General features: G+C 36.6%; 1 protein-coding gene across 1 annotated transcript in view; it reads right to left on the bottom strand.

Moving 5' to 3' along the window:
- The window catches only part of LOC150087304 (uncharacterized), a 62,528-nt gene extending 49,529 nt beyond the window's left edge, over window positions 1–12,999 (bottom strand). Inside the window, exons 1-2 of the mRNA XM_090372441.1 lie at window positions 12,818–12,999; window positions 8,429–8,662 (exon numbers count right to left, since the gene is read on the bottom strand). Coding sequence (XP_090228567.1) covers window positions 8,429–8,457 — 29 coding nt within the window. The 5' untranslated portion in view covers window positions 8,458–8,662; window positions 12,818–12,999. The remainder of the gene's footprint in view (window positions 1–8,428; window positions 8,663–12,817) is intronic.
- Between the last annotated feature and the right edge of the window lie 554 nt (window positions 13,000–13,553).

Below are 13,553 nucleotides of genomic sequence, written 5' to 3'. Positions count from 1 at the left end.
TTTGACTTTCTCCATTCCAACTTTCCTAACAGTGAGGTAATTTTCCTTGGTGATTTTAATATTCACAACTCCAGCTGGCTTCCATTTTCTAGTCACACCGACCCAGCTGGTCAAGATGCTGAGGCTTTTGCAATTACCAATGACCTTGCACAGGTTGTTCATTTACCTACAAGTATACCGGACAATCCTGATCATACAGCCAATACGCTTGATCTTTTTCTCACAAACAACCCTTCTAAGTAAACGGTCGAAGTGAGAGGTCCTTTAGGCACTTCAGACCATAACTTGGTGATTAGCTCTTGTCCAATGGAGCCTTTATCTCATGGCTATTCCCAACTACGTGTTGTTTGGCATTACAAGAATGCAAAATAGTATGAACTGCGAGATTTCTTTTCTTCTATTCCTTGGTCAGATTACTGTTTCAAAACTTCTGATATCAGCGTTTGCTCAGATCGTGTCAATGAAATTATTCTTGCAGGAATGGAATCCTTTATCCCACACTCCACTTTAAAATCTCGTCCTTTATCAAAACCTTGGTTGTCTAATAAATGTGCTAAGGCTGTTCAAGAGAAGAATGTTGCATATCGTAATTGGCTTGTTTTTAATTCTTCAGTTTCATTTTCTACCTACACCAAAGCTTGCAACAATTGTAAAGCAGTTATTAATCAGTCCAAACTATAGTTTGAACAGGCTAAGAGTAGAAAACTTGCTTCTTGCCCAAATGGTAGCCGAGCATTCTGGTCTCTTGCAAAAGCTATTGGCCGCAACCTTTGCCCATCTCTGCTCCCACCTCTATCCAAACCAGATGGTTCTGTTGTCACTTCAGCCAAGGATAAAGCTGACATGCTAGCATCCCATTTTTCTTCCAACTCATGTATTATTATCTTGGTTAAAACACCTCCCACCATTCCCAACATGCTCCATTCAATGCCTCCTGTGGTCTTCCATCAAAAGGATGTCAGAAGGATTTTGACAAATCTTGATGCTAAGAAAGCTCCAGGTCCCGATGGTATTTCTCCACTTGTTCTCAAAACCTGTGCTCCTGAACTTACTCCTGTTCTTTGCCACTTTTTTCACTTTCTTATTCGAAAGGTATTTTTCCTTCTGCTTGGAAATTTGCTCAAATCCAGCCAGTTCCTAAAAAGGGTGACAAATCCCTTCCATCCAATTATAATCCCATTGCAATTACTTCTACTCTTTCTAAAGTAATGGAGAAATCAATTAACCGCCAGCTGTTAAACTACCTAGAAACCATCCATCTGATCAACGATTGCCAGTATGGATTCCATCAGTGTCGATCCACTGGTGATATTCCATCTTATGTTACCCATTTATGGACTAACTCAATGGAAAGGTTCGGTGAAACACAAGTAGTTGCTCTTGACATCTCAAAGGCTTTCGATTGTGTTTGGCATAAAGGTCTTCTAAACAAACTTCCATCTCATGGTTTGCCAACTGTTTTTTGTAATTGGTTATTCAGTTTTCTCTCTGATCGCTCACTGAGGGTGATGGTAGATGGCTCTCTATCTTCTAATTTCTCCACTAATGCCGGTGTCCCCACAAGGTTCAGTTCTTTCCCCCACTCTTTTCCTCTTGTATATTAATGACCTTCTTCCATTGATGGAAATCCTATCCATAGTTTTGTCAATGATAGCACATTGCATTCCACTTTCCATTTTGAGAAACCTAGTCCTGCTCAATCAGCTTCAACTTCTCGAAAATCTGCTACCAATTCCTTAAATGGGATCTTCAGGTAATTCTCCAGTGGGGCAAACACAACTTAGTTGATTACAATCCTTCTAAAACTGTCTTATCTTATATCTCGCAAAAAGGATTCTTATGCTTATCTTTGGTGACACTCCAATTTCTAGGCAAAATGATATATCTCTTTTGGGGGATTACCCTGACTTCTAATCTCTCTCTTGGCACAAGCACATTACAAATATTTTTTCCTGTGCATCTAAAAAACTTGGTTTTCTCTTTTGCTCTCGGCGTTACTTTTCTTCCAAACAGCTGTTCACTCTGTATGAATTGCAAATTCGCCCTACCATGGGATATCGTTCCCACACCTGGGGTAGTGCCCCCAAAACTTCTCTCAGGCTTCTTGATTCCATTCAGAAGAGGGCAGTTAGGTTAATTAATGATTCATCTCTAACAGAGTCTCTCCACTCGCTGTCTCATAGACGTACTGTTTCTGCTGCATGCCTCTTCTACAGATATTTCCATGGGCACTGTTCTTCTGAATTGGCTTCTGTAATTCCCGCTGTCTCTTTCAAAACAGTCCGAACACGGGCAGCCACCAGCCAACATCCATTTACTGTCCAACTTCAAACTCACAGAACCAAATTTTTATCTTCCTCGTTTATTCATTCAACTGCCGTTTTCTGGAACAACCTTCCTTCATACGTATTTCCTGAAAATTACAGTCTGCAGAAGTTCAAGTCCAATTTCAACAAATATCTTCTTTTGACTTCTCAACCTCCAACCCAAGCACAGTACTAAGTAAAATAGGTTCTAATACCTCTCGTGTTTGGGGTTTACATAAAACAAAAAAAAAAAAAGACATTAATTAAAGTTTATTATTTAAAAAAATAACATTATTCAGGTTCTATTCTATTTGCACTCTCTCTATTCCATTTTTTTTCTGAACAAACATTTTCATAACATTTCCTATTTCTTTTCATCATATCTGTGTGCCAATCCCATGTAAATGAACAAATGCTTGCTGGATTATGAATAAATTTGCTTTTTTCATGAACTATGGCTTATTATAATTACATGTAATCATATTCCATGTATAATTAAATGCAGTTTTCTTTTTATGATATTTCAACAAAAGTAATGTACATGCACTTAAAAACATGAAACTCTCCCTGTCCAATGACATTTATCAAATTAAATCTTGAAAATTTATATGTAATCTTTTATATTTACAGATACATACCTTTATGTTAACCAGAGATATCTGCAAATGTGAACATGTTCATACCTCATACAGGCACAAATTGTGAAACTAATTAGCATTAGTAGAGACATATGATGCAAGAAAGCAAGCTTATGCAGCATCAGCCAAAAAAAAAAAAAAAAAACTTCACCCCTCCGTTCGTTTGAAATATCTGTCCAGCTTAGCCTTAAATTTATTTAGGCTATCAACTTCCACAACAAGGGATGGAAGTCTGTTCCACCAAACAACTACCCGCTGGCTAAAGGCAAATTTCCGCACGTCTGTCCTACATCTGTCTTTCCTTAATTTGAATTTATGCCCTCTCAGGTGATTATTCTGAACAAGAGGAAGAATCCCATCAGCATTGAGCATGATCAAACCATTCAAGACTTTATACACCTCTATCAGATCACCTCGCCGGTGCCTAGTCTCCAGACACTGTAATTTGCAAAACTTAAGCCTTTCTTCATAAGAGCAACCCTTTGTTCCATTCACTAATCTTGTTGCCCTTCTCTGTACTCGTTCCAGCAGCTCTACATCCTTCTTGAAATGAGGCCTCCAGACCTGTATACAGTACTCAAGGTGTGGCCTGACCATTGCCTTACACAAGGGAATAATCACCTCCTTGTCCCTGCTAGAAAAATTCCTGTATATCATTGACAAGACACCATGAGCTACTCTTGCAGCCCATCTGCACTGCTCAGAGGACTTCATATCTGCCTGCACAATTACCCCCAGCTCCTTGTCAGTGTAGTACCACAGGGTTGATACGTTGCTTTGGGGTTGCTGTTTCCCATATGTAGTACTTTACATTTGTCAATGTTAAACTTCATTTGCCACCTCTCAGCCCATCTGCAGATCCTGTTGCAGGAGCATACTGTCAGTAGTGTCCTTAACAACCCTGCCAACCATTGTATCGTCTGCAAACTTGGACATTAAGCTTCATATACCATCATCAATATTATTTATAAATACAGAAAACAATAATGGACCCAATACTGAATCCTGAGGGACTCCACTAATAGCATTAGTCCACGATGAGCAGTGTCCATTCATTACCACTCTTTGTCTTCTCCCCCTCAACCACCCTTTATATCCATAGCAGCAATTTGTCTCCAATGCCACACTGCTCCAATTTGTGCAGCAGTCTTCCATGTGCAACAGTATCAAAAGCCTTTCTAAGATCCAAGTATATAATATGAAAGTTATTCCCTGCATCCAGCTCTTTTGTGACTGCATCATAGTATCCAATCAAATTGGTCAGGCAAGACTTCCCCTTAACAAAACCATTTTGTGTCCGAGCTATAACTGAAGTCTTGTCTAGATGATCCTGCAGTTCTTCTTTAACCAGTGCCTCCATTAATTTTCCTGGAACAGAAGTTAAACTCACAGGTCTATAATTACTTGTGTTGTCCTTTGATCCTCCTTTGTGAATTGGGGTCACAATTGCACATCTCCAGTGTATGGGTACCTCCTCTGAGTCCAAAGAAGCTCTCATAATTATGGCCAAGGGTTTGCTTACTTCCTTTGCTACCTCCTTTAATATAACTGGATAGATCCCATCCACCCCAGGTGCCTTTCTTGTGTTTATCTTCAACAATTTCTCCTGCACTTTACTCTCAGTTATTACAAGGTTATCTAGATTACTGCCAGAGTTGAATACACCTCTGGCATTCCCCTCGCTGAATAACTCCTCATGTGTGAATGTCAATGCAAAGTATTCATTTAGTTTATTAGCTACCTGAGAGGATCATCAACAGTTGACCCATCGATATCAAGTGGACCAATCTGATTCATCCCCTTCCTTCTAGAGTTTACTTAAGTAAAGAACTCTTTGCTGTTTTTCTTTGCATCCTTTGCCAAAGATTTCTCATAATCTGCCTTTGCCTGCCTAACCTCCTTTGTGACTTGGTTACAGACCAGCTTATATCTATCATAGGCCTCTGTGTCACGTGTTAATTTGTATGTATCCCATGCATTTTTCTTCTCTGCCATGTCTCATTAGTTCATCTGACATCCATTTAGGCCTAAACCTTGAACAATATTTCTTAGTTGGTATGTAAAGCCTAGTAGCTTCCAAGATAAGTTCTTTGAATGGTTCCCATTTTGAATTTGCTGTTGGTAACATCATCAGTTGGTCCCACTGTATAGAATTTAAATACTGTCTCAGTCCATCGTAGTCGCCTTTAAGGAAGCAATAACCCTTCCCCTTACCCCTGATGGTAGTTACCTCTTTGAGTAAATCCCACTTCAGCACACTGTGATCACTGCCACCTAGTGGTTCATTTATCTGCAGATTCTTAACACATGAAGAATCACTACTGATAATCAAATCAATAATATTACTCCCTCTAGTTGCCTCCCAAACATGCTGATGTAGAAAACAATCATCCAATAAATCCACAAAAGCCTTGCTAGTGTGTGAGTGACCAACCCCCAAATTCCAGTCAATATCTGGGAAATTAAAATCCCCCAATTATAAGACTCTCTGATTTACTGGCCCACTATTTCCCTGTACATTTTCTTATTATACTCATCAGAGTCATTAGGCCTATAGCACACTCCTACTCTCATTTTTGATCTCCCAATGCTTGCGTCACACCAAACTGACTCGACACTGCACTCTCCAGCAATATCAAATGGCTTCATTTCCTTGGATTTTGTGTTTCTTAACTAATAGCATAACCCCTCCTCCCTTCCTATCCTGTCTATCCTTTCTGTAGACATTGTACTCCCTAAATTCCAGTTCTGCATTCCTTATATACCACGTCTCTGATATCCCAACAATATCCGCCTTTGATGCTTTGAGCAATACCTCAAATTCATCAAATTTATTTACCAAACTCCTAGCATTGGTGTACACGCAAGTATACATGCAGCTGTTCCTATTCTTAGCTACCCTAACACAATCCATGTGTTTACTTGTACCGCAATGACTCCCAGCAGTCTCTGAAACATCCTGCATCTTGTTTTCCAGGCTTCTGCTCATTCCTATATAATAGCAGTGCAAGAATCACTTTTACCTCTGCCAGTGGCTACTGTTAATCTATTAGTCCTTGTATCCCCCTAAGCTAGCAGTTTTCCGACCCCACCTAACACTGCCTCGATGGCATCAGCAAATATTCTTGCACCCTTTCTATTTAAGTGTATCCCATCCCCGTAGAAGTAGTCTCTCCTGTTAACAAGTACAGACCAGGCTGAAAAAAATTCTACCCCTTGAGCCTTGCACAATCTTTCCAGGGCCGAATTGATAGACAAGGCTCTCATCATATACTCCCTCCTATCATGTCTGGGCAGAATTGCAGACACTTTCAAATTCAACCCTGACATATATTGACATACGAATCAGTGGTAAATATAGCACAGGAAATTTCTAACATTATTCATGGACCTCTGGAGCACCTTTGAACACCCCTAAGGGTCCATAAACAATATGAGATGAATTGCTACAGAGTAAATTTTACAGATTAATTGTTTGGTTTGCAATTTTCATGCATCAAGAATTGAACCCTAAGTTTTTTTTTTTTTTTTTTTTTCAAATCAAAATGTTGCAGAAACATTTCAATTTGAAATGTTTCTGCAAATTTGATTTGCCCTTGTTTTTTTTTAATTGAAATGTTGCAGAAAGAGATTTAAGTCTAAGTGAAAAGAATACATTTCTAAGTGCTTATGATGCCCTTATGTAAATTATTCATAGAAAGGCTGATTAAAACTTGGTGTTTCGTAATTAAAAATCTGAAATTTAATTATCTGTAATTAGTGCTGCATTAATTCATTTGTAGTATTCAATTGAAAGAGGATTTTTGAACTTAGATACTTCTGGATTCGCTTCACCTGTTTGAAAGCTGTTTTTGTCACTCCAGATTCTCTTTCACATCCTACATCTAATTGAAAAATAGTGGAAAGTAAGGATAAACCTCCAGGATATAATATCTACAGCAGTGTGTTCTCCAGCAGAAACCACACTCAGTGATTAACATTGCAGTAGGTGACCATATTGTCACCAAACCAATTTTAACTAATAGAAATTGTTGTGACATTCTTAGGCCCAGCATGCATACAAGAGAAAATGATGGTGAACACAGTGTCAATGACCAAGTGTTATCCACACCAAATATTTTGGATTTTCTCTAAGTATGAAAAATGTGCTTTCTGGACATTGGCTCAAGTGCAGAAAATATGCATGAAATGGGGGATAATTTAGGATGATTTGTTGCAAGAAAAATTGTTCACAATGCCATTCAAAAAAAAAAAAAAATTAGATTTTATTCCAAACAAGAAGCATTAATGTCACTGGTATAGAAAGAAAATGCCATTCAAATTAATTCACTGTGCAGTATATGCTATGTAAATAATTTTTTTGTTCATTTAATTCATATTATGATCATTCATTTTGTTAATTATAGCCCATCATTGATAGTATCATGAATTTATCTATGACTTGAAAAATCTAAAGTTTCTATAACGCAAAATATAGTTAACATGAAATTCAAATATCACAAAATAACTGTTACAGTCCCCAACATTTCATGTTAACCAGTTACCACTGTTATTCACTTGCTATCACCAGGAAAAATAAATAATTACACTTGCTTCCAGCAACCACCTGAACAAAATAAAGCTGTAATTAATAAATGAACAAATTAAACATTTGGTAGCTCCCACTGGGGAGCTACCAAATGTTTAATGGTAGCTCCCCAGTGGGAAAAACTGGGCAAAAATGGCCACCTCTTAACCTGCTAAAAGAGTTTCACAAAAAAGAGAAACTATAATGTTACATTTTACAATCAATCCTATCACAACAGATTTCAGCAGTAGCCACAGAAAGGCTAATTTCTATAGTGAAAGGCTGCCATTAGCTCCCATCTAGCAGGGCCTTTCTGCATGCTAGAACTATTACAATAAAATAAAAAAAAAAGTACTTTTTATAATTTGTAGTTACTTCTACACTTGTGAAATTCTATCATAATAGATTTCTATTTGTAGTCATAGCCCAACATAATACATGCCCCAACCCCTGATATCCCATCGTGACTTTTTAATTTGTAAAACTCCATTTTTTTAAAAAATATTCTAATAAACCTTTTAATATTCTAATAAAATATATTCTAATAATAAAAATATTCTAATAAACCTTTTAATATACTAATAAAAAATAATCTAATAAATTTCTAAAACATATTCTAATAAACTTCAGAGTGCCATTAAAATTTTAAGAGCAAGTAAGGAATGAAATATAAAATACCTTACTGAATAAAACTAAACCCAGATGCTCACATCTGGCAAGTATGGGCTTGGCACACCCAGAGTCCTGAGCTAGATATCATCATTCTTTTCTTTCTATTTCTTGTTTTCTCTCTCTCTCTTTCAGGGTAATTCAGAATTTTTTTTTTTTTTTTTTTTTTTTTGGCTGGTACAACATAAGCCTCAGGCTTCCTTGCACCATATGACTAATAATAATAACAATAATAATAATAAACTTACATCACATCCAGGCATTTAACAGCTTCCATCAACAATGTGTGATCATTAAGCAGCTCCACAATTGTTTCATTGAATCTGCCATCTTCTATCTCTTATGAAACATATCTGCTTTGTCATTGCACAGTTTAAGAGTGGAATATTTCAGTTATACCAACAGACAAGTTAGTAATATGTCTTCAGGTGCCTTGCATTCTTAACTGTATATCAAGAATTGTCTTTGTATTGGATCAAGTACTGAAAAATAAATTTACAGTTCTTAAAACAAAGCATATATAGTTTAATGAAAAAAAATTACTTAAATTATCTAACATGATCATTGAAAAGCTTGATAATGCAGACTGTAATAATTATGAAGCAAACATTCTTTGTTGTAATTCTTGTCTGAAGCATTCTTTGCTGTAATGCTTACAAACTGTTACTGAGAAACAGCTTGTAAGAATTCTGTATTTTAAACTCTAATTTAAAGTTATATAAAAATATTAGGAAGATTCCTTACCTATGTTAAATAAATTTTTGGTTTATTCATAGCTATTTGAAAGTTAAAATTTCCTTGAATGGTACTGAAGATTAAAGAAGAATAAGAATTTTTTATTTTTAATATGTGAAATATGCTTTTAATGAGGAGTGTGGGATGGAAACGCCATCCCACAATATCACTGTAATATTAAATGGAGTTCATCACTGCTGTCTCATCTTTTGAAATTTCCTTGAAAGGTACTGAAGAGTATAGCATGATAAAAAAATAAAGTTTTATATGAAATATATTTTTATTTTTCACATAAAAAAACTTTTGATTCAAATATTTAAGAGAAATTTTGATTCTAATTTAATAGATCCTAGGTGAACAAATGGGGTTCCCAAATTCATACACAGGTCTGAAATGCAAAGTTTCAATTCTTTTCTTGACTGCATATAATTGCAAATTCCAAAGTAAAAGTCATGCAACCCATTTAAAAAATAACAATAAATATATATATATACACACACTTTTTTACTTTATACGATAAGGGACAATACTTTTTTTACTTTATATACACACATATATACAGCAAACTACAAATTTGTATATAATATCGGAGTAAATACACCATAGTTTACCTATAAGTTTAATTACATAGGTAGTGTAAAGGCATAGTTTAGATTTTATCTTATATTGGGGCTACCTTCACAACGAGATACCAGGTACTGCACTACTTCAAATAAATAATGCTTCTCTAGTAAAGGAGACTACAGTAGTATCCTCTACTAGAGAAGCGTTATTTATTTGAAGTAGTGCAGTACCTGGTATTTTGTTGTGAAGGTAGTCACAATATGAGTTTACTTATAAGTTTAACTACGTATGTAGTTAAACTTATAGGTAAACTATGGTGTATTTACACTGATATTATACAGGGTGTCTCAAAAATATTGGTACAAACGTTTAGGGGAGGTAGGTAACATCTAAAGGAATGTGAATTGCATAGGAACCCATAACTGGAAACGTCACGGGAAAGTAGTAGCAGAGGAACAAGAAGCAGAAATGACACAAGACAGTAATTAGTAACAAACATTTATTTGACATAATATTAACAATGGAGTACGAGATGGATGCATTTCATGATGTTACAACAGATGCCCGAAGGTTCCACCATGAGACGTGATTCATGCATAACACCGAAGCAGCATGGATTGGCGAACACACCTGGAGTTTCTCTGACAGTAGCAGCAGCGCAGACGAGTCTCGCCACAAGATCCATTTCCGTCTCCACAGGCGATTTATACATGATAGATTTGAGGGCCCCCCACAGAAAGAAATCAAGGCTTGATAAATCAGGTGAGCGTGAAGGCCAGGCAACGGGTCCATCACGGCCAATCCATTGACGCCCAAAAGGCCTGTTCAAATGGTCACGAACACGCCTTCCATAATGGGCAGGCATCCCGTCATGTTGAAACCAAATGTTGCATCTCACATTTGCTAGAACATCGTCAAGTAACCCTGGTAGAACTTGTTCAAGAAAGATCCGATATTTAGCTGAGTTCGTGCGGGATGGTAACAGGTATGGGCTGACTAAGCAGTCACCGACCATACCTGCCCACACATTTATTGCGAAGCAATGTTGTGCCGCATGGGGGCGCATACCGTGTGGGTTGTCGTGAGCCCACACATGAGCATCGTGCTGATTGAATAAGCCTTCCCGAGTCAAATAAGCCTCATCCGTGAACAAAACATAGGCTGGAAAATTCAAGTCTTGAACACTTTCTTGGAGAAACCATTGTGCAAAAGCCACATGTGCAGGATGATCTTGGGGGGAGCAGTAACTGAACCCTTTGGAGATGAAAGCGGGTGTAAGGAATCATCGTGCCAGACACGCTGTACACTGCAATGAGACACTCCTAAGGCAGAGGCAACGGCACGTGTGCTGGTAGTAGGATTATTCTGGACGGCATTCAACACACTTTCTTCCATGGCGGGAATTTGCATCGAACGTGGTCTGCCCGCACTACTCCTGCTACCTCTAAATGACCCATAATCACACAAATTTTGATGCACACGCACAAACAAATGGTGGTCTGGTACATGTCTGTCTGGAACGCGTTCTCCATAAATTCGTTGAGCGGCACGTCCATTGCCCTCTGCTAATCCATATACCAGGTGCACGTCTGCCAGCTCACAGTTCGTATATATCGATGCATGCTCTTCATACGGAGACTACCGTGCTGTCTACCGACTTACGGTGACGTTTCCGGTTATGGGTTCCTATGCGATTCGCATCCCTTTAGATGTTACCTACCTCCCCTAAACATTTGTACCAATATTTTTGAGACACTCTGTATAGTTAATATCAACCCATAATGTATTATGCCTTGAGCATTTGGTCTTCAAAATATATAGCAAACATATATTTTGAATGGTTAATGAAATAAAGTGACAAACAGTGACATTATGTGAAGTGAATTTAACAGAACTGATTAATGTCATCAAATAAACAATTAAACATCACCTCATACTGTGATATTAAGAATAATAAAATATGGAGACTTATATATAAATAAAAAAGGAATTATATATAAATAAAAAAAAAATCTATGCACATTAGAAAGAAAAATGGGAAAACAGGCTAGTTAATGCTGAAAGAAAATGTATGAATGCCCTGAACTATAACCAAAAGAGAAATCCCTAAAAAAAAAACTAATTAATAAAATATCTAAAATATTATTGCTAATTATTATAATAGATAGGTTAAACAGTATGTTATCAAGGGCTAGCACCACTCATTAAATCCAAATAATAATCAGCAAATAATGCCAAAATTTTAGCATCTCACTGCTAGAATAACAGCTAGCACATCAGGCAGCAACATTCATACATATATATATATATATACATAAAATGGAGGGGTGGGAATGTTAATAGAGGGTAAGTGATAAGTCAAGGTTAAAATACACAAAATGAGGATAGAAATAGTACCCCAATCCTCCTCAAATATTCATAATTCATGGGGCATAAAAATCAGAACATGAAAGCATACAGACGTGCTTATATGTATACATATAAACTTGGATATAGTAGTAGTAATGGCAAATGATGGAAAAAGCAAGCTTATATAGTATAAGCCAAAAAAAAAAAAAGAACCCTACACAGTTCATCCAACTGTACCCTCCAAGAATTTGTCTAGTTCTTCCTTGAATTTATTCAACCCATGCAATTCCACAACAATAGATGGAAGCCTGTTCCAACAATCAACCACTGACTGGCTGAAGGCAAACTTCCGCACATCTATATTGCAACCATCCTTCCTCAACTTAATTCATGTCAACTGATGTGCACAGTCTTAGCAAGTGGAAGAATGTTATTATGTTATTAACATTCAGCTTATTCAATCCATTCAAGGCTTTAAACACATCTACCAGGTCTCCCTGCAGGCATCTAGTTTCCAGATGCTGCAATTTGCAGATTGAAGTCTTTTACAATTTCTGGGTATAGGCTTTACACATACCTTTCAGATCTTGTATAATTTTAAACCTTTGCAAAAATATATAGTGCAACAGGCTATAGCTAAGGTGTCTACCATTTTAAACACTAATACCTTTTCATGTAAAATAATCAAACAAATCTAACTGCAAGAATATTAAGACATTAACAAATCTGGAAAACATAAAAAAATCATAATAGCTGCCATGTTCTTAGGCTAAACTATCACGAAATAAGTCGAGATTAAATAGGCGAAGTGAGGAAAGAAATAGGATAGCAATAGAACCCCATCCTTCCTTGAATATTCTAATAATTCAATGGACATAAAAATCAGAACATGAAAGCATAGACATAACGAGAAGAGCAAAGCATATGCCTTGCTCTTCTCTTAAAAAATAATTCTTTTCAAGCATGCAGTTTTTAAAGTTCCTTTTTACTTCTCAGCAATACAGGTATGTTTCAAACTTGCTGAGTTAACAACAAGTCAACCTAAGTTTCTTTTAGATTTTTTGGATTTCGGAGACTTCTATTGTTGAATATTTACGGCAGCCAATGATGGCCAGATCTAGCTCCATCCCCTGCTTCGCACTGATTGGACGATCTATTCCTTCGCGTAATTTTGTTTTCCTATTTAAAACCAGCGGGGAGTTAATTCGTTTCCTGATTTAAACAAGCGTCAAAGGGGAGAAACTCGGTTCCCAATAAACAAATAGTAAGCCATCAAGAAACAAAATTATGCGAAGGAATGAGTCGTCCAATCACCACGAAGCAGTAGGAGGAGCTAAGCTTAGTGTCACAAAAGATCCACGGATAAGTCTTAATGAATTTAACCATTTTCCATTGTTACAATAAACCACTGCTCATAAAGGTTTTGATAACAAAACGTCTTACGTTTTGGCTCATAAAGGTTTTGTTATTATATATACAGTATATATATTATTTTATATTTTTTTGTTATAGAGAGGCATAAAGACGTTTTGTTATTGTTCCATAGCTTTATTACTTTCATTCAAAGACGTTGAACAACCAATGCTTCATAGGAGCAAAAACAAACGATAGTTTTCCGGCACTGTATCAGACAAATACTCCATCAAATCTTATTAATATGTATTTACTTTATTTATATAATATAAAGTTACCATGCTTTAAACAAATATGTTGCTGTCTTGTAAC

This window comes from Mastigoproctus giganteus, chromosome 4 (assembly GCF_048544385.1).
Source record: "Mastigoproctus giganteus isolate SK-2022 chromosome 4, ASM4854438v1, whole genome shotgun sequence".
Taxonomy (NCBI): Eukaryota; Metazoa; Arthropoda; class Arachnida; order Uropygi; family Thelyphonidae; genus Mastigoproctus; species Mastigoproctus giganteus.
Note: the sequence above shows the minus strand (reverse complement) of the source record. Positions and strands in the feature narration are given on the sequence as shown.